This window comes from Mustela erminea, chromosome 1 (assembly GCF_009829155.1).
Source record: "Mustela erminea isolate mMusErm1 chromosome 1, mMusErm1.Pri, whole genome shotgun sequence".
Taxonomy (NCBI): Eukaryota; Metazoa; Chordata; class Mammalia; order Carnivora; family Mustelidae; genus Mustela; species Mustela erminea.
Window position 1 is genome coordinate 16274113 of NC_045614.1, and position 21140 is coordinate 16295252.

At 43.9% G+C, this 21140-nt stretch overlaps 1 protein-coding gene across 2 annotated transcripts in view; it reads left to right on the top strand.

The window, feature by feature from the left end:
- The window catches only part of SACM1L (SAC1 like phosphatidylinositide phosphatase), a 60493-nt gene that overhangs the window by 27114 nt on the left and 12239 nt on the right, over positions 1 to 21140 (top strand). For both annotated transcript variants that reach the window (XM_032317429.1, XM_032317437.1), the window contains 8 exons: positions 1248 to 1307; positions 2187 to 2220; positions 6524 to 6625; positions 8955 to 9040; positions 9847 to 9933; positions 10439 to 10507; positions 17016 to 17095; positions 20820 to 20918. In XM_032317429.1, coding sequence (XP_032173320.1) covers positions 1248 to 1307; positions 2187 to 2220; positions 6524 to 6625; positions 8955 to 9040; positions 9847 to 9933; positions 10439 to 10507; positions 17016 to 17095; positions 20820 to 20918 — 617 coding nt within the window. The remainder of the gene's footprint in view (positions 1 to 1247; positions 1308 to 2186; positions 2221 to 6523; positions 6626 to 8954; positions 9041 to 9846; positions 9934 to 10438; positions 10508 to 17015; positions 17096 to 20819; positions 20919 to 21140) is intronic.

Here is a 21140-nt window from a genome sequence, read left to right on the forward strand (position 1 = left end):
GGTCGATTTTTTGGTTAAGGACTAACTGTAAGCTTTTCTTTGTTTTGGCTTCCTTGATCCCTGTGGAAAGTACATCCCTTTCACTTCTCCAGTTTGAGCCGGTAGAGGTTTGGACACCCACAGAGCGGTCTGTTGGCAGAATCCTGGAGATTCTGACCGTTTCTCGGACCTTCCAGAGCTGCCCCTCCTCCTGCGGCTCCAACAGCTGTATTGATTCAGCAGCTTGCCTTTAATTGCTTTAAGTTCTGTTATTGTTCAGCTCTCCAAAAAAAAAGTCGTTTGTTTTTAAGTCCTGTCTCACTGATGTGTACGACCCTGAGCTTGGTTATGTCGTGATGGCTACCAAGTGCAGCTGGCGGCCTGCGATGGCGAGCGCACACCTGAGCGGCGAAGTGGGCCGCGAGCCCGGTTGTGGCCTCTCCCGGGACGCAGAATGGCGGTCTATAGGTGTGTTTTGTAAAGAGAACAGAGAGTTGGTCAACCTCCCGTGTTGTTGAGGGAACTTCTCCTGTATTTATGGAGTGAAAGAGTGGCCAGGGATACTGGCAGGTGGTTCCTGGAGGCGCTGCCAGACGCCAGCGAGGGTTAGGCGGTGTAGAGGGCTGTTCTGTAGGTGACAGCGAGCCCATGAAGACTTACTAGCAGGGGGCGCCTGGGTGGCTCAGTGGGTTAAAGCCTCTGCCTTCAGCTCAGGTCATGATGGATCGAGCCCTGCAACGGGCTCTCTGCTCAGCAGGGAGCCTGCTTCCTCCTCTCTTTCTGCCTCTCTGCCTACTTGTGATCTCTGTCTGTGAAATAAAATGAGTAAAAAATTAAAAAAAAAAAAAAAGACTCCCCAGCAGACAGGAGACGGGTCACGTTGGAGAGCTTCTGCCGGCAGCATGTGGAGGGGTGGGTGGGAGGGGCGAGGCCGAGACAGGAGTGGGGGAGGGGGGGCAGCTGCCCACAGTAGTTAGGGCAGATCAAGTGCTAGCCAGGCCTGTGGGAGCAGGGATGTAGGAGAGGGGGCAGATTTGGAAAGAGATGTAGGACTTGGCAGTTGACTACAGATAAGAGAGAGACTGACCCCAGAGGACTCCTAGGTTTCTGCCTGAGCCAGTGGGACAGGACACCCCGAGGAGGGGTGGGTTTGAGGGGAAGACCTGCCTGTAGCCGCCAGGTGGAGACTCTGATTGTGGAAAGTTTTCGTTTTGTAGAAACTCAGGTAGGCAGGTGCTACTTAATTAATTTTATATCTTCCTTCTCAGGCAGATCAGCGGTTTGTGTGGAATGGTCATCTTCTAAGAGAACTTTCTGCCCAGCCAGAGGTAATGGACCCTAATAAAACCTGCTTATCTGTTTCAGTCCAAGTTCTAATTGGCTACACATGTAAAATGGCTGCCTAATCACCAGGGATTTTGGTAAATACTTCTCATTTAACTCAGTTTATAACTTAGGAGCTTTGATAGGTCTGCCTCCTCGCATTGTTCTGGTTTGAAGAAGCCCAATGATTTTAAGCTGATCTCCCATACAAGCATTAAAAAGAAGAAATTCTTACATAAAAGAACATTGCTTTCTGTGAGTAAGAGAGAAGGGGTCCTGGTGGGTCAGTAGTGGAGAAATGAGGGGCCCCACGAGGTCCCTGGGCAAATGCGGAACTCTGCATTTGTCTTCGGTCACCCGAGAGAGACACGCACAGATGCCATCTTCCTCTGTCCTTCGTTGGTACAGATGAGGGGGAACAGGGAGGCCCAGCCAGGAAGTATAACGCACCACACCTAGGTTCATAGATTTGCCTAGTGCCTTTATTTCTTTTCTTTTCTTTTGCTTCTTTTGGAAAAGTAGTTTGAGCTGTAAACCTTAGCACGGGTATCTCTTTTCCGCAGAGCGGTGAAGGTGCTATAGGCAAAGACTGACAGGGAGGGAGGTCGATGTCTGGCGGCTTCATGCAGTTTGATTAGTGTTCCGGGACCTGCACACTTCAGCCCACATGATTGTATCACATGCTCAAATCGTGTTTTAATTGGAAAGACAAGAGTATGTGAGAGATGTTTTTAAAGAAGTTTCCCATGAGTTTCATACCTTATTTGTATATTATCTCCATAACACCCGCATATTGTTACATAGTGTAAGTATGTTTCATGCAGTGATTCTTTTCATTCGAAGAGCATGTGTTTTCCTCAGCGTCCTGTCTCTCTTCATTTCAGGTCCATCGGTTCGCGCTTCCAGTGTTGCACGGCTGTATCCTCTCCAGTTGTCTCCCTGTCCTCAGTTCCGTATTAGTACGAGGCCGATTTAGGAACAATCCCAGTCGGATGAGGAGAGTGTTTTAGAATGAACAGAAATTGCTCTCGATAACAAAATCAAACCCATTACCATAAAATTTTAGAATACTGGTTATAAATGATACCCCCCTCCATTTTTTAAATGAACTTTTTTTTTTTCAAGATGTTATTTATTTGACAGAGAGAGAGATCACAACTGGCAGAGAGGCAAGCAGAGAGAGAGGGGGAGAAGCAGGCTCCCCGCTGAGCAGAAAGCCTGATGCGGAGCTTGATCCCAGCCGAAGATCCCATGACCCGAGCCGAACACAGAGGCTTAACCCACTGAGCCCCTCAGGCGCCCCTTCATTTACCTTTAATCTAATGCTTTAATAAGTTTCTGGGTCACACAGTTTCAGTGTTTGAAGTACATACAGACAGCTGGGCAGGAACAGCAACTTCGAGGCAGGGCCATACCTAGGCGACGACTGTGGATGGACAGGAGGGATCCAGCTCAGGGAAGGAGCCAGGTCTGGGGCATCCAGGGCCCTGCAGGCTCTGTGTGAGCTGTAACGGTGATCCGAGTGGACATCGGCATGATAGGACAGGCCCACCGTGACAGCGGTGTGGAGAGCGGGCCAGAGGCGAGCGTGGGAGGGTACCAGGCTAGCTAGAGGCAGTTCCAGTAGTTCAGGCCTGGGGCCAGGATGGTGGCAGGGATGGTAGTGGAAATGTTCGGGCTCTAGATCTGTCTTGAAGGTAGAGCTTACAGAATTTTCTGAAAAATTGTACATGGGCTATGAAAGAAGAGGGTTTAGTACGAATCTAAGGTTTCTGGCCAGAGTACGTGTAAGGAAGCCAGCCAGCCAGCCAGCCATCAATGTGTGGAAGCGTCTGGAGGTGGGGGTGAGGCCAGAGTACCCAGAGTTCCATCGGGACGCGCTGACCTTGAGATTGCTCTAGCTTCCAAGTCGAGATGTCACAGAAGAAGGTAGAGTAATGGGGCGGGAGTTTACAAGGGAAGGTCACGGTGCAGACATAAATTTGAGAGTCGTCTGGGCACAGATGGCGTTAAATCCATGAGACTGATGAGTTCATCAGAGGAAGGAAAGCATCTAGAGAAAAGCAAAGGCCTGGAGAAAGAAGATGGCCTGAGGGAGTTCTAGACGGTGAAGAATTGCTGAAGCCACACACTGCAGGCCTCAGTGAGGACGGGGGTGGCGGGGGTGGGGAGTGCTGGCGCGAGTGAGCTGGAAGGACAGGAGAAATGAGGGTGACCCAGCGAAGGGCAGCGAGGAAGAGGGGAGCCACCCAGGTGAGCGTGGTGTCCCCCAAGCAAACGGAAAGACTGCAGGCTCGGGATAATCAGCTGATCGGGTGCTCGTTGGTTCAGTGTGAACATTCGAGAGGGAGATTATGTGCGTGCTCCCCTGACTCGCCTCCCCAAATGGCGGATATGACAGATGAGAAGGTTTCGCAGAAGGGGAGAGCACAGTCACATGCTGGAGTGACGTCCTCGTGGTGTGTGACAGGTGCACAGGTCCTCCAGCACCGGGAAGGGAAGCGGACAGGTGGATGTGGGCGCCAGTTGGTGAGAGCTGTGGCGGGAGAACAGGGGGATGGCTTTTATCTCCGCAGCGGACCAGGAAACTGTGTCAGCTGGGTGAGTGGGAGGAGGGAGGAGCGTTGGAGGCCGAGAAGGTGTGGCAGGGGCATCCGAGTGGCAGTGTGTGGCCCTGGGCGGAGCTCACTGATCCAGACCGGAGGTGTTTCTGTTCTGTCATGGTGCTGGGCTGCTCTGTGGTTTTTATTCTCTTCTTGTTCCTTCCATGCTTTCTGGATTCTTTAAAGTGCGTATGTATTTCTCTTGTAATCTAAGGAAATGATTCATAAAGCAGTCACTCATCTTCTGTGCTATCCTTAGTTCTCGAAGTACAGGCTCATACCTTACTCATCTTTGTGCCCTGACCCAAAATAGGTAGTGGGTAAATGAATGAATGAATACAGCCTTAGATTCTTCTCTAGTGCTGTGGGTTTTAAAGAAAAGTGAATTGGGAGTTCAGGATGAGTCATCGTTAAGTCTGATGGTCCCAGGTCAAAGAGAAGGGTGACTCATTGGAAATTCACTTTGCTGGTGTCTGTCAGGACCATCACTTTGAGAATGATTTGGCATTCTCTCGTGAATTTACCAGAACTTCCGCTTGCATACCCAATATGCCCATACGATGGGTGTTTGCAAGAGTGTTCATAGCACCACTGTTGGATGGAACCAGCACCACGAGTTCCCTCCGAGGAGAGTCAGGGCTCTCGTGGTGTGGTGCTTGCACATGGCACACGGCACCGGGGAGGAGTGGCCTACTGGCTCGTGCTCGCCAAGCATGAATCGTAGGAACTTTCTGGTGGAAATAGACAAGGGCTGAAGTTGGTCAGGAACATGGTGCTGTTTTTATAAACTCAAGCCTAAGCAAGCCACGTGTTTTTAAGTCATGGTTGCCTGTGGTGAAATTAAAAAGGCAGGAGTATGGTCTCTTGAGAATAGTTGCTGCTTCTGGGCAAGAAGGCACTTGGACAGGATATAGAAGTTAACAGATAGATCAGTTTTGGTACTGTTCTGAAGTTGGAGGGGGTGGGTCATAGATACTTAATTTACTGTGCTGTTATGCTCTATAATGGATGATTCCAGTTGTGTTAAGAAAAAGTGTTACATGTAAAAGATAGGATGAGGGCAAACCCAAACAAATGAGAAAGCAGGAAAGATAAAGCCTTCAAGACCATGAAAGAAATGTGTCTTTCTTTCCTTTACACTATCAAGTGGTAAAGATGAAAAGTCAGAGTAATTCTTAGAAGAGTTTGGCATTTCCTAATAAAGTCAGATGATGAATCTGCTGCATGACCTAGAGTCCTAGCTCCTTAGAGCCCCTTCCCCAGAATGTTTGTTTGCAGCACTTTTCTGCTAGCAGAAACTGGAGACAACCTGGACAGTTGGCTGGACAGACTAGCGTAGCCCGTCTTCACCCGGTGGAATAGAATCCAGCCCCAGCAGCAAGGGAGCCCTAGGCACGTGTTGCTGAGCAAGGGCAAGCCAAAGACATACACAGTATGATCCCTTTTAGATAAAAAAGTAAACTGTCCAGTCTAGCCAGCAGATTGCTCAGCGGCAGAACTAGAAAGACCAGCGAGGGAGTGGTGAACCGAGTGGCTAGCGGTCTGCCCGTGGACTGGATACGGAGGGGTGCCCACGCTTGGTGCTTCAGAGCTGCTGGGGGTGTGTGGGGTGGATGCCTGAGCGGGTTCAGTGATGTTTGTTACGATCAGACAATATTTAACGGAAACACGTCATTTTAACCAATTCTGAGTATATAGTTTAGTAAGTGGCATTGCCTTCCTAATGTCAAATCATCCCTCTCTTCCTAATGGGAAGCAATAGTTCCCCAGACATGGCTCTTTTTGCAAATATTTAGATACACTGTGTATTCTTTTCTATTTGTTATACTTCCTAATAACATAGTTTTAAGAGATCTGCCATCTCCGGAGGCTTTCTGCAGCCCTTCATTCTGGCACAGAGGTAGAGAGGCAGGGCCCTGAGGGTTTGCCTTGTGCGTTGCTGAGTGGTAGCGAGCAGGTGGACAGCGGGTACCCTTTACCAGTTGCTAGGGAGGTAGTTTTAGATTAAGAAAAGCTTTGGGGGGAGATACTGTTTTTTCCTTACTCAGTTTCGCTTTTCCTGTTTCAAGGAAAAAGTAGAGTCAGAATTTGTTTCTGGATAATCCTTAAATCACAGTTTGATCTGTAAATTTTCATATGTATACCAACTGTTACCATTGATTTGTATTTGTAATTATACATATATTTCTGTGGTTTCTTTAACTGCAGTAGCCTAGCACCCTGCCCTTTTCCATTTCTTATTTGAAGGCAGAACTACTTTATGTTTTTCATTCTAAGCAGGGTCTTTTGGTGATGTAGATAATTTACTTTTAGAAAGTGGTTGAGGATAGCAGGGAAAAGAAATCGTATTTTCAAAATACAAACAATATAATCAAACCCTCGAACATACTGTCTATCTATCATTATAGGACTACTGATTTGACCACACTTCACAGTTGAATATTACAGTAGTAAAGGCTTGTGAACATTCCTGAAGAACCCAAAAAGATTGTACATTCTTGGTTCATTTTTCTCTTAAAGACAATGTCATTCCTTCTAGGGTAAATAGGTTCAGATGTCCTCTGGAAACATTACCTATGATTTCTATAAATGTTAATATTTTTCTTAACCTAGCTAAGTTATTACTATGCACTCGTGTTCTATTAATGGAAAATACTTTGACTGGATTCTCATCTCGAGGAGGAGTTGTTTCAGAGCCGGTGTGCGCTATTACGTAAGAGGTGAGATTGATATTGTGAGCATGATTCAATACTGGGTTTTATCTGTCACTAATTAATGTTTTGTCATACGGTGACATGACTGTAACCTTTTGTATTTCATTTGTTCCCATTATCATTTGATAGCCTCACTAAGTATTATCTCCTGCTTCATTATAATAATTAGGTAGGTTTTCTGTGCTTGACTGCAGCTACTGTAGTTAGTATGGCAAATGTTAGTGAGACCCATAGGTTGCTTCTTACTGCTTTAAGAGGAATTACTCATGTTGTTTGCTGGATGTCTGAAAGCTAGTTGAACTCAGGGTAGTTTCAGCAGCCTAAACTCACACCAGAAGGTATTTTCTTTTATTACTCTTGGTTTCTTTGCATGCATAAAGCTAGACATTTGACTTTATGCCTTCAACTGTAAAGATTGACGTTTCGAGCATTTATTCCCTAGGATTTGTACTAGCAGCACGCTAATTGACTTAAACCAGGCTTTTTAAAATCTGCATTAAAAATTACTGGCTTTATGAAAAGAAGTTTTTCCTAACTCGTCCAATTTTCTTTTCTTTCTGTCTTTTGTTTTTCTTTTTTTGTAAGCCAGGGTGTATCGGAATAAAATCCTGTGGGCCATTAGATCAGCGGTAGACATTTCGGGCCACGAAGTTTTAAAGGTTATTCCCTTATTATAGGTAATAAAGCAAAAGAAAGGCATTTAGTAAGTGACCTGGCCCAAAATTGCAGAACCAGAATTGGAATTAGCGACTCCTTCATAACTAGATTTTCTTGGTTGAAGATATAGTCTTCGTTAAATTTTTGAATAGGTAATGCATTCACGTAGTTCAGGTATCAAGAAATGTAAACAGATATGCAATACAAATACTTCTTGGCTTTGAGGCCATCTGCTGCATCTTACTCAGTTGTTAGCTTCTTATCCTTTCAGATCATTATTATTTTTTTTAAAGATTTTATTTATTTGACAGAGATCACAAGTAGGCAGAGAGGCAGGCTTGGGGCAGGGTGGGGGGGGTAGGTGTGGAAAGCAGGCTCCCTGCTGAGCAAAGAATCCAATGCGGGGCTCAGTCCCATGACCCTGAGATCAAGACCTGAGCAGAAGGCAGAGGCTTAACCCACTGCGCCACCCAGGCGCCCCCAGATCATTATTTTATGCTGTTACAGTTGTGTGTTCTCCTCCCCCTTTTGTAGACATTGGTTCTATACTGAGCACATTTTCTTGCACCTTGGTTTTTTCTGTTGTTTTTTTTTTTAATTTCATGTATCTTGGAAATTACTTCATAAATGACTCCCACCCCACCTGGCCCCTGGCCCCCCTCCTGTCCTTCCCTCCTTCCCTTCTTGCGCCCCGACCCCCCACACCAGTCTCACTCTTAATTTCTGAAAATACTCCTTAATGAGAATTATGGAAAGAACCCAAGTAGAAGATGCTTCTGACAAGTAATCTTAGAAGGTTTTGAGGAAGCTTTTCATTTCCGATTTGACTCAGTAATTTTGTCCCCGTCACTATTAACAAAACCATCTCCCTCACCTTAAAATGTTATATTTGAGAACTAGATAGAAAAGGGTGTTAAGAAATATTTGAGTTGGTTAAAAAAATCTGTTGATTTCTTTACGATAACTTGGTAATTTGAGTCAGGGACCAGCTTGAGAGTTGCCTCTACAAGCTTCTCGTATGCACGTGGATTATGTGAACAGATTGTAGAGGACTGCTTCACGCGATTGAAAGGACTAACTGACGTTAAGACTGAACACTTGAGAGCAGTGCTTTTCTAAATGAAAAGCATGGAGTTACAAGAATTCTAGGATCATAGAATTTTTGTGCTTTTATTTTGATAATTAAAATCATTATAAGCATCTGCTGGACCCTTTTCCTTATAACAACAAAATACTGTTAACATAGTGACCCATATTTGCATTTAATATTGTGTTTAATGGTTTTAACTTTCAAGGTAGTGTTTTTCAAACTGGGATCTGTGGGCATCCTGTCAGGGGTCCTTGAGAATTTGACTTTTCTTGAAAATATTTTTCAAGTTTGAGAAACACTGTTTCAGAGGAATTTTATATGTCTAAACAATTGATATATCAAACAGCAACCAACTTCATCTATTTATTAATAGGTCCTTAATACACTGCCTTAAGCCTGTTGGAATGAGTGAGCTTCTGGTAGCTTTCGGATGGTGTACCATGCATTTGTCTGAAATTGATTTTTACAAGTATTTTCCCCCTAATATGAACTGACTTAATTCTTTCCAAGTTTAAATGGATTTTCTGAGTTTCTGATGGGTTTCTTACATAAGAAATTGAGTTAACTTTGACTTTTTTTTCAATTTAGGAATTGATTCTGAAGGCCACGCCGCTAACTTTGTAGAAACAGAACAAATTGTGCACTACAACGGGAGCAGGGCCTCATTTGTACAGGCAAGTGGCCATGGCCGTGAGGCGGCCTGCTAGCCCTCCTCTGCTTCCATCGGACTTTCTGCCCTGGTGTTGAAATTTCCCTCGGCTCCCCTGCTTCTTAAAGTAATACTGTTGTCTGAGATGTGGGAAATGTTCCCTCAGAACAAAGCTACTCCCTTCACCTGGCGCTCACCTGCCCACATTTCCTGCCCTTGAATTAATTAAATCCCTACGGAGAGGGGAGGAAAGGAGGTCGAAGGGTTATGGAGGTGGAGCTACTTCCCCACTTCACCCTCTCCACTTCTTCAAGGCAGTGATGATGGGACAGAAGGTAGCTGGCGAGGGCGTTACACACCCAGCATCTTTGGGGGCAGTCTGTCCCCTGTTGCCGCCTTACGGTGCTGTGGGTCATTTGTTCTCTAGAACAGTAGTGGCTCAGCATATTTGTAAGTTCATGAACATTCTCATTCGAGGACCAATAAAGCATTTTCTAGTTTTATCATCATGTCCGACTACGTGACAGACACAACTTAATAATTGCTTGTAGATAAATTCATTTATTTTGGAGCTTAGGGGAAACACAGAACTGTGCACTCCCCAGGTAGTAAACGTGTATATAAAGCCAGGAGGAAAAGTCCTTTCTGAATGTATTCCCACGGAAGAGGAGCTGTAGGAGTGGGTACCCACAGACTGCTCTCATAGTTGGTAGATTGTAGTCATGCTTTTCCCTTTGCGGTCAGTGATGCACACACACCCCAGACAGGAGATAAGCTGAGAAAAACAAGTTTGTGTGTATGTTTCTTTTCATATTTCTCTTTTTCTTTTAGACTCGTGGATCAATACCTGTTTTCTGGTCTCAAAGACCAAACCTCAAGTACAAACCACGGCCACTAATCAACAAAGTAGCAAATCACGTGAGTATCTTCTATGCTTTTCTCCTTGGCTAAAAATAGGAGTTTCGTGTCATGAATCCAAATCTTCACGAGTCAGAACCCAGCATCTCTGCAGCCATTCTCTCTGGTTCCGGCACCTGCTGAACCTCTGGCCCAGAGGCTGCAGAGATGGCACAGTGGGAATGCGGAAAACTCGGAAAACTCGTAAAACTCGTGGATGATGGGACGGCATGGCGGATTCAGACTTCAGAGGTCCTGTAAGATTTGCAGCTTCATGGCATTCTGTAGTCCTCGGTGTGTTCTGTTTGAGGCCGTGCTCGGAATTAAAATATGGTATTTTCGCTCAGAATCTAGCGGCTTATAATGGCTGCGTACGACATGCTATTTAGAACGCCTTGAAGACCTGGTCCCAATCCTAGTGTCATTCTCTCGAATATACAAACAGCACATTGAAGGAGATACTTTAAAAAGTTTTATAAATATAGTGTCATTTGGTAAAGCGTATAATTCTTTTTTCTCTTTCTAGATGGATGGTTTCCAAAGGCATTTTGATTCACAAGTAATTATTTATGGAAAACAAGTAATAATCAATCTGGTAGGTTTCTTACTTGTTTCTTGGGGGGAACAAAAAAAACTTCACATTTGAAAAAATACAACATGTACCATTTTAACTGTTGTGAAGTGTGCAGTTCAGTGGCATTAATGTGCTCGAAAGTGTTGTGCTCCTCACACCATTGACCATTTCCAGGACTTTGCATCACACCAAACAGAAACCCAGTGTCCACTAAACAATAACTTCCTGTTTCCTTCAGCCCTCAGCCCCTGGTAACCATCTACTTTCTACCTATATAAATTTTACTATTCTAAGTTCCCCATGCAAGAGGATTATAGAATACTGATTCCTTTGGGTCTTGCTTATTTCATCGAGCTTAATGTTCTTAAGGTCTGTCCACGGTACAGCATGTATCAAAATTTCATTCCTTTTGAGGACCGGATAACATTCCTTTGTATGTTCCATTGGTTTATCCATTTATCTGTCGAGAGACATGAGGTTGTTTCTACATTGTAGTTACTGTGAATAGTGCTGCTCTGAACATCAGTGTGTAGGTATCCATTTGAATCCCTGCTTTCATTTCTTGTAGGGCTATACCTAGAAGTTGATTGCTGGATCATATGGTGATTCTAGGTTGAACTTTTTAAGGAACCACCGGTATTCTTCACGGTGGCTACTTTTACATTCCCACTGCAGTGTGCCAGGGTTCCGCTTTCTCCACATCCTTGCCAACACTTGTTATTTTCAGGGTTTGGTTTGTTTTGTTTTTTGATTATAGCTGTCTTTATGGTCCTGGAGTGGTGTGTCATTGCGGTTTTGATTTGCATGACTAGTGATGTTGAGCTTCTTTTCATGTATATATTGGATAGCTGTATGTCGTCTTTGGAGATAGGTCTACTCAAGTATTTTGCTCATTTTAAATCAGGGGGTGGTTGTTTTTGTTGAGTTATGGTAGTTCTTTATATATTCTGCAACTAATCCCTTATTAGATGTGCTTTGCAAATGTTTTCTCCCATTTTTTTGTGTTTTTTTGATAACTGCTAGTTACAGGTCTATTCAGATTTTCTGTATTTTTGTGATTAATATTTTGGTAGATTGTTTCTAGAAATGTGTCCATTTCATCTAGCTGGCCTGGTTCATTGACCTTCAAATGTTCATTGAATTCTGTTACAATCCTTATTATTTCTTCAAAATCAGTAGTAATATCCCATCTGTCATTCCTGATTTTTTTTTTTTAAGATTTATTTACTTGACAGACAGAGATCACAAGTAGGCAGAGAGGCAGGCAGAGAGAGAGGGGGAAGCAGGCTTCCTGCTGAGCAGAGAGCCCTATTCAGGGCTTGATCCCAGGACTCTGGGATCATGACCTGAGCTAAAGGCAGATGCTTAACCCACTAAGCCACCCAGGTGCCCCTGTCATTCCTGATTTTAGTAAATTGAGTCTTCTCTTTTTTCTTGGTCATTATAGCAAATAGTGTGTCAGTTTTGATCTTTCAAAGAACCAGGTTTTGGTTTCATTAATTTTTTCTCTATTTTACTATCCTTTGTTTATCTCTAATCTCTTATTTCCTTCCCTTTGCTAGCTTGGAGTTTCATTTGCTGTTCTTTTTCATTCCTTAAAGTGTAAAATGAGGTCCTTGATTGAAGGTCTTTTTTTTAAAAAACATTTTAGTTATTTATTTATTTGAGACGGGGAGAGAGAGAATGTGAACATGTGCGAGCAGGCGTGGGGCAGAGGGAGAGGCGGGAGAGAGAATCCCAAGCAGACTCTGCTGTGAGTACAGAGCCCGAGGTGGGCCTCCTGTTTTACAACCCGTGAGATCATGACCTAAGCCAGAATCACTAGTTGGCCATCAGCTGACTGAGCATTATTTTTCAATGTATGTGTTTATAGCTGCAAATTTCCCTTAGTGCTGCTTTGGCTTTATTGCATAAGTTTTGGTATATTGTATTTTGTTTTCATTTGTCTCTGTTTATTTTCTAATTTCTCTTGTGATTTCTTCCTTAACATAATGATTGTTTAAGAGTGTGCTGTTTAGGGACGCCTGGGTGGCTCAGTCAGTTAAGCGTCTGCCTTCCACTCAAGTCATGATCCCAGGGTCCTAGGGGTGGAGCCCCATGTCAGGCTCCCTGCTCAGCGGGGAGTCTGCTTCTGCCTCTCCCTCGGCCCCTCCCACCCCCACTTGTACGCTGGGACACTCTCTCAAATAAATAAATAAATAAAATCTTCAGGAAAAAAAGAATGTGCTGTTTAATTTCTTCATATTTATGAAATCTCTGGTTTCTCCTTGTTAAGGAGGGTTAGCTTCATTCCACTGTGAGTAGAAGAGATACTTTATATGACAGTTACTGAATTTGAATATGGAATATTATGAAGACTGGTCTTGTGGCCTAACAGCTACTCTGTCTCGGATACTGTTCCACGCACACTTGAGAAAAATGTGTATTCTGCTGTTGTTGGGTGGAGTGTTTTGTTTATGTCTCTCGGGTCTGATTTGTTCGTGGTATTTAGGTTGTGTTTTCCTATTGATCTGTCTGGCGGTGCTGTCCATTACTGAAAGGGAGCTGTTGACATCTCCAGCTATTGTAGAATGTTTCTCTCCCCCTTCAGTTCTTTCAGTGTTGCTTCCTTTGTTCTTGGGCTCTGATGTTTGGTGCGTGTGTATCTTCATTGTTTTACCTTTGTGGTGAGTGGACTCTTCTATCACTATATAATGTTATTCTTTGTCCTTATAACAGTTTTTGACTTGAAGTCTGTTTTGTCTCATGTTGCTAGAGCTGCCCCTGCCCTGTTTTGATTACTAATTATTTGCATGCAATATTTTTCCATCCTTTTACTTCCAGATTACTTATGTTTTTATTTTTATTTTTATTTATTTATTATTATTATTTTTTAAATATTTTATTTATTTATTTGACAGAGAGACAGAGATCAAAAATAGGCAGAGAGGCAGGCGCAGGGGAGGGGAAGCCGGCTCCCTGCTGAGCAGAGAGCCTGACTCGGGGCTTGATCCCAGGACCCTGACATCATGACCCGAGCTGAAGGCAGAAGCTTAACCCCCTGAGCCACCCAGGTGCCCCTTTATTTATTTATTCAAGATTTTATTTATTTGACAGAGAGTTCACAAGTAGGCAGAGGCAGGGGAAGAGAGAGAGGAAGCAGGCTCCGCGCTGAGCAGAGAGCCCAAAGTGGGGCTTGATCCCAGGACCTTGAGATCATGACCTGAGCCGAAGGCAGAGGCTTTAACCCACTGAATCACCCAGGCGCCTCTACTTGTGTTTTTAGATCTAAAGTGATTGTTTTATACAGCATATGGTTGGATCATGTTTTTTAATTCATTCTGTCAGTCTGTGCCTATTGATTATAGAGAGTTAATCCATTTATACTTGAAGTAATTACTTCTTTGTAGAGATTTAGTTCTGCCATTTTGTTCTTTGTTTTCTGTACGTTTTATAGTTTTTTTTCCCCCTTGTCTTCCTCTATTACTGTCTTATATTGAATTTTTTTGTAGTTATATATTTTGATTACCTTCTCATTTTCTTTTGTTTGTATTCTGTGGATATTTTCCTTTTGGTTACCATGAAGGTTACATATAATGTTTTAATTAAAGTTGTAATATTTGGGGTGCCTGGGTGGCTCAGTTGCTAAATGACTGCCTTCGGCTCAGGTCATGATCCCAGGGTCCTGGGATCAAACCCTGCCTTGGGCTTCCTGCTCAGCAGGTGGGGAGCCTGCTTCTCCCTCTCCCACTCTCCCTGCTTGTTTTCCCTCTATTGCTGTGTTCCTCTCTGTCAAATAAATACATAAAATCTTAATAAAAAAATAAATCAATAAAGTTGTGATATTTAATTTGAATTGGTATTAATCAACTTCAGTTTGCATACAAAAACTTGATTCCTGTAAAGCTTTGTCCCTTTTTATGTTATTAATGTCACAAATTACATCTTTATACATTTTGTTCCCAGTAATGTAGATTTATAATTTCTTAAATGCATTTGACTTCTGAGTCCTGTAGAATATAAAAAAATGGAGGTATGGATGAAGATTATAGTAATGCTGCCTTTTATTTATTTATTTTTAATAATCTTTTTTTTTTTTAAAGATTTTATTTATTTATTTGACAGAGAGAAATCACAAGTAGATGGAGAGGCAGGCAGAGAGAGAGAGAGGGAAGCAGGCTCCCCGCTGAGCAGAGAGCCCGATGTGGGACTCGATCCCAGGACCCTGAGATCATGACCTGAGCCGAAGGCAGCAGCTTAACCCACTGAGCCACCCAGGCGCCCCATAATGCTGCCTTTTATATTACCTTCACAGGAAATCTGAATACCTTCACATGGCTTCAGCCTGTTTATATTCTTTCATTCCAACCTGAAGGATCCTTGTTAGCCTGGGCCCAGTGATAATGAGCTCTCTCAGCTTAAGATCGTCTTAATTTCTCTCATTATTATTATTTTATTTTACTTATTTATTTATTTTAAAGATTTTATTTATTTATTTGACAGAGAGAGTCACGGTGAGAGAGGGAACACAAGCAGGGGGAGTGGAAAAGGGAGAAGCAGGTATCCCGCCAAACAGGGAGCCCGATGTGGTGCTCGATCCCAGGACCCTGGGACCAAAGGCGGACGCTGAACTGACTGAGCCACCCAGGGACGCCATTCTCTCTCATTTTTAAAGGACAGTTTTGCCAGATACAGAATTTTTGGTTTAGGGTTCTTTTCTTTCAGTGCCTTAAGTAGATCAGTCCCTGCCTTCTAGCCTCCAAGTTTTCTGAAGAGAAATGGGCCTGTAGTCCTATTGAGAATACTTTGTATATAATGTGTTTTTTTCCTTCTTGTTGCTTTTAAAATCCTTTCTGTCTTTCAGTAATTTGAATAGAATGTGTTTGGTATGGGTTTCTTTTATCATACTTGGAACTGGGTGAGCTTATTGGATTTGAAGATTTATGTCTTTCATCAAATTCAGGAAGTTTGGGGGCATTTTTTTTTTTTTTCCCCTTTAAAAAAGGACCTCTAGGCTTTTCTCTCTCTCTTTGCCTTCTGGGACTCCCAGAATGGATGTTTTTATCCTGGTATTATCCCAGACATCTCCAGGGCTCTGCTCACTTTTCGTTATGCATTTGTCTTTCTGTTCCTCAGACTTGGCTAGTTCACTTCTCTCATCTAGAAGTGGGCTGATTTGATTTTCTTCCTGCACAAATGTGCTCCTAAAACTCTGCTAGTGAATGTTTAATTTCTGTTTGGTACTTTTCAGTTCCAGACTTACTTTTTAGTTCCTTTGAGTGATTTTTGTTTGTTTGCTGGTAATCCTATTTTGTTCATTTACCGTTTTCCTGGTTTCCCTTTTGTACCCTGTGTTTTCCTTTAGCTCTGAGCATATTTAAGACACTCTGTTTTTTTAAAACCCTTTTTCTGATAAGTCTTCTGCAGGGATGGTTTCTGTCAGTTCATGCTTCTCAACTGAATAAGCCTTGTTTTCCTGTCTTTTGTTATGCCTTGGTATTTTTGTTGTTGAAAATCAGGCACTGGGTGGTTATGATACGGTAGCTCTGGAAGTCACATTCTCCTTTCCCTGGATTTTGTGGTGTTTTTGTTTCGATTGTTGAAGGCTGTAGTAATCCATTTGTTTTTAGATGTTTCCCAACCAGTTTTGTAAAGGCTCCCTTGTTTATGCTCACTGAAGCCTCTGTTCTTTGAGCTCATGTTCAGCTAATGTTTTGACAGAGATTTCTTTGAATGCCAGGAACCAAAACCGACAAAGGCAAAAACCAAAAAAGAGAGAACAGCCCCATCTTTGAGCCTCTGCAGATGGTTCTGTGCTGGAGCGGTTCTTCTCTGGATGGATAGGCTAGCCCAATCATACCACTCAGCCTGAGGGGAGGGCTCCAGGTCTTCTCAGGAACTGCCAGACGTGCCTCTTGCCTGGGTGTACATGTGGCATTCTAGAATCCTCCTTATACGTGGCTGCTTCTGAATTTCCTCATTTCGCAGAGTATCACCCTGGCTTCTATAGCCTGTAGATGGTTTGTTCTGTGTTTCCCGAGATCCCTTGGTCTCGGTGGCTCTTGGTTTGTAGTTCTCTTGTGGCGTGTATGAGCCATGTCCACGTCGTGCCCCCATATTCAGAGTTGTGCGAGGCAGAAGACAGGCAAACCCATCCTTCAGGTCAGAACAAAACATAGGCGGTAACTTGCAGATAAGGTCTGGGGCCCTCTCTCCAGTTTGAGGAGGTGAACCGAGAACTTGGTTGTGGCTTAGGACTGAGACTGTTACTGCCCCAGGGACTGGGTGGAGTAAAGGCAAGTAAAAATGTCACAGAACTGTCCTACAGTTTTGAAAATAGCTTTTTTTTTGTTGTTGGGCATTTGCTTCATTGCTTTAAACCTTTGATTGTTTTCCAGAGCTCCTACAAAGGCGGCTCAGATAGCTTCTGTTGTTTTCAGTGTTTCTGTGTGAAAACAAGAGCTTGGAGCTTCCTGGTCCACCATTTTGCTGATGTTGCTTGTCTCCTTTTAAAGGAACTTAAAGCTGTGGTGTTTTTCATTTTTTACAGGTGAATCAGAAGGGCTCAGAAAAACCACTTGAACAGGCGTTTGCAACAATGGTGTCTTCCTTGGGCAGTGGAATGATCAGGTACCTCCCTACAAATCAGGTCTTTACAGATTAGATGTGCACTTACATATCTGGGGTCCCTCCTCACCCACGGGCATCCGTTCCCACACCCCTCAGTGGATGCCGGAAACCACACATGGTCCTGAAGCCTACGTTTACCGTGATTTTCCTTAGACTCACATACCTATTATAAAGCTTAATATATAATGTTGGCCCAGTAGCAGATAAATGGATAATAGAATAACAATAATAGTAGAATAATTAAAACAATATATTGTAGGAAGAGCTGTGTGAATGTGGTCTCTCTCAAATTACCTTGCCGTACTGTAGTTGTAAGCGTTGTGATGATGTAAGGGGCTCAGTGCCCACGTGATGAAGAAAGCCCAGTGATGTGGGCACCGTGATGGAGCGTCAGGCCACTGGCAGCCTGACCGCATGTTGGGAGACCGACTGCTTTCAGACCATAGTTGACTGGGAGCTAACGCTGTGGGAGGTGAAACTGGATAAGGGGAAACTACTGTACATAGATCTCACTAGACATTCGGTGTCCCCCACTTTCCAAAAGTCTGTGTCACACTGCTTCGCTTTTACAAAAGACCCACGTTGCCTCCTGTTGTCGCTAACTGAAAGAAAGCCTAAGATTTTATTTATTTATTGACACACAGAGAGATCACAAGTAGGCAGAGAGGCAGGCAGAGAGAGAGGGGCAAGCAGACTCCCCACTGAGCAGGTAGCCTGATGTGGGGCACGATCCCAGGACCCTGAGATCATGACCCCAGCCAAAAGCAGAAGCTTAACCCACTGAGCCACCCAGGTGCCCCTGATTTTTCACTTTTTTGAGAAGGTCATTATCAAGCTGATGGAGGGGGAGGTCTTTGTAAGAGCAGAGTGGGGAGGTCTTTGTAAGAGCAGAGTGGCCTGTGGCATGAGGCAGACATTTGGACAGCAGGGGGCACTCTTTGTTTATGTTACTTTAGGTCCTGAAAAGTTCCGTTGGAACATTCCACCTTCGGGTAGAGTGGAGTCCTGAATTATAGCTCAGCTCCCCCCCCCCCCCCCCCGCCCCCAGCAATACTAGATCAAAGCATGATTCTGTTGGCTTGAAGTTTTTCTCTGACACAGTTATATTGCCCAATAACTTCTTAAGGGTCGGATTTTAATTTTGAATTTTGTGAAAGTTTGGTCCCTGATCAAAATCCCCTCTGTGAGGTTCTGTGTCGCGTGGCCACTGGGTCATGAATTCGGGTTCCTCGTGATCATTTGGTGTGGTCTCTGTGGTCCTGACCCCCACATGAGCTGGAGAAGTTTACCCTGGCATGGTGACCTTGTCGGGAGCGGCAGATTTGCCTCTGTACGTCACCAGACTGCACTTGCAGACTCTGCGTGGCCTTGTCAAAAGAGGGGAATCCTAGAACATCCCACAGCTGCCCTGTGGAAAGGTGTGAGGTCCTGAGTCAGCCCGTTTGGAGTTTGTTGCAGTGGGAAACTGGGCAGGAGGTGAGGTGCTGTGGTAGGAAGTGGTCACAGGCACTGGGGAGAAACTTTCCAGAGAAATAGTTTGGGGTTATTTAGGGAGAAATTTTTTTAACCTATGAGAAATTTTAAGCATCCACAAAAATAGAATGATATAATGAACCTTTGGGGAAGAATTTAAGTATCTTTCCTCCAACTCAAAAGTTCTAGCAAATTCGTCAGATCCCCACGCTATGCATACTTCTGCTTTCTCACAGTGGAACTTTCTTAAACATTCTCTGGAGGACTTAGAGGAACTCAGAATATACCTTAGACCTGAAAAATGAGAATCTCCGGGGTCCAGCGTGCATACTCTGAGAGTAGTTTGTCTGCTGGGTGCTGGGTACCCCCTTTTCGGTGAAGGTCCTCTGTCTGCCCCAGGGGCTTTCCGAGACACACTTGTCTCAGAGTCGTCTTGGGTTTGTAGCAGCCGCTGACTTTGAGAATGTGCAGTGTCAGTCAGGGTCTAGAGTTAATGCCCTTGGTGTTTCCAGGAGCTTGGAGGCCACACACAGCCCTCACCTAGAGAGTGAAGACCCAGAGCTGTTGTCATTTTTCCTTCTGTGAGCTCGAAAGACCACTAGATAGAGGAGCATATTAAAGAAGTATATTTTTTATTTTAGTAAATTGTTTTTAATTTAGTAAGTCCATATTCTAGAAGGCAGGGGGAAAGATCAGTCTGTTGGTTAAAGGGAAATTAAATGGTACACTTATTGTCATGTTTCAGATATTGGTCTATTGGATTGATTCACTTTTTAGTGGTTCAGTGGTTGTTGCTTTGAGTAAATTAAGTGAATGACCAGAAGGAGAAAGGTCATGTGGTTGCGCTTCTGAGGAATGGTAAGCCTCTTTAGCAATGGGAAGTTTTCCTTTTGGGAACTGAATGAGAAAATGAGCTGTGTAAGCTGACGTGTCTCTGAGCATTTCTTCCTAGAACTTGGAAAAGAAGCAGAACTGCTTGACTGTTGGGGTCAGAAGCAAAATATTACATTTATAGTCCTGCGTTGCCAAAATGTAATTCTACAGTTCATTCTTAGGAGATACAGTGTGATTTTAGAAGGATGTACGCTAAGAATCCCAACGCATTTAGGTGCTAGCTAGCTGCTTATGTCCTTCAAGCCAGTCTAGGGCTGTCACTTCTGTGGGAGTACCCTGAAGTGACTGTCCCTCTGTCACTCTTGTGGGAGTGGCTTCTGGAAGAGCTCGCCCCACTCCAGCTTCACCAGGTCTAGCCTCGGGGGCTCGCTAACCTCTGCTTTTTTACTGATTTTTAAGGAGACCGTTCTCACCTCATCAGTGAGATAACCATTAAGGTGGCAGGAGCTACTAGACCTGCTTGGAAGCCCACACCCTCCTGATGCTCCTTCGGTCTGTTGGAGCGGAGGGAGTGATGTGGGGAGTGACACGAGGGCAGATGCCTCCTCTGACTTTCACTGTGTAGGCCAGAGCTCGCTGTCCTTCCAGTCCTCCTGGTTATGACCTGCCCTGGTTCCTGACTCCCTTGACTTTCAGGAATGGGTTCATGATTTTCTTTTCCCCTCGCTCTCAGTTGGCAACATTTTCCAGCTCACAGTAGGACACCTTCACTGTCAGATGTGTTCTGACCTTCAGAATTGGGCGTGTTAAATACCAGATAACTAAAAGCAATTAACTAACCCATTGCCGATGGCAGGAAGAGTCCCTCTGCCGCATTTATGTGAGATGTACACATAGTGCTAAAGACAGCGGATGTTTTGATTTGTTAAAGAAGGTGATGGACAGTAGGTGACCAGAGTGGGGGCCGTGCTTCCTTGGCGCTTCCGACAAACCCCAGTACAGATCCGACACTTGTCAAGTCCTCCTCGCACTGATTTAAGTTTGACCCTTTTGAACATTTTAACGGATTTGAAAAATAATAAAAAGGGACCTTGGGGTCCCTGAGGGTAGGGAGTATACCCTGGTTATTCATTTGACTACGGCTCCTTTATATTATGTACCCGATTGCTGTACCGGAGTTCACTTCTGCTTTGTGCTGGCCTTCTTCTCTACTCCTGTCTCAGGGCATGTAGAAGAACACGTGAAGATAGAAGAGTGTGTGTGTGTGTGTGTGTGTGTGTGTGTGTGTGTGTAAACCCCACATACAGTGAAGAAGAAAATCCGTATGCTCAAACAGAGGCAAATCAGCTTATGAACGTAGTAGTAGAAGGAAAGTGACTAATCTTTGGTCAGTTTCTGCATATTTTTCTTTTGGTAGATACGTTGCCTTTGACTTCCATAAAGAATGTAAAAATATGAGATGGGACCGACTAAGTATTCTCGTGGATCAGGTAGCAGAAATTCAAGATGAACTAAGGTAAGCTATATCATTCCCCCGTGGAGGATTTTTTTTTTAATTCTTAAAAGCAACCCAAAGCCAGGTGTTTTCACGTTTTTTGAATCAGCTGCCACTTACTTACAAAGCTTTACATAATTGAAGTTCATGTACTAGTATTTTTATGTTCAGTTGTTTTCACTGAGCAGTCTGTCGCAGATCTCTGATTTTGTCTCTGTAAGGATGGTGTTTAATGGCTTTTCT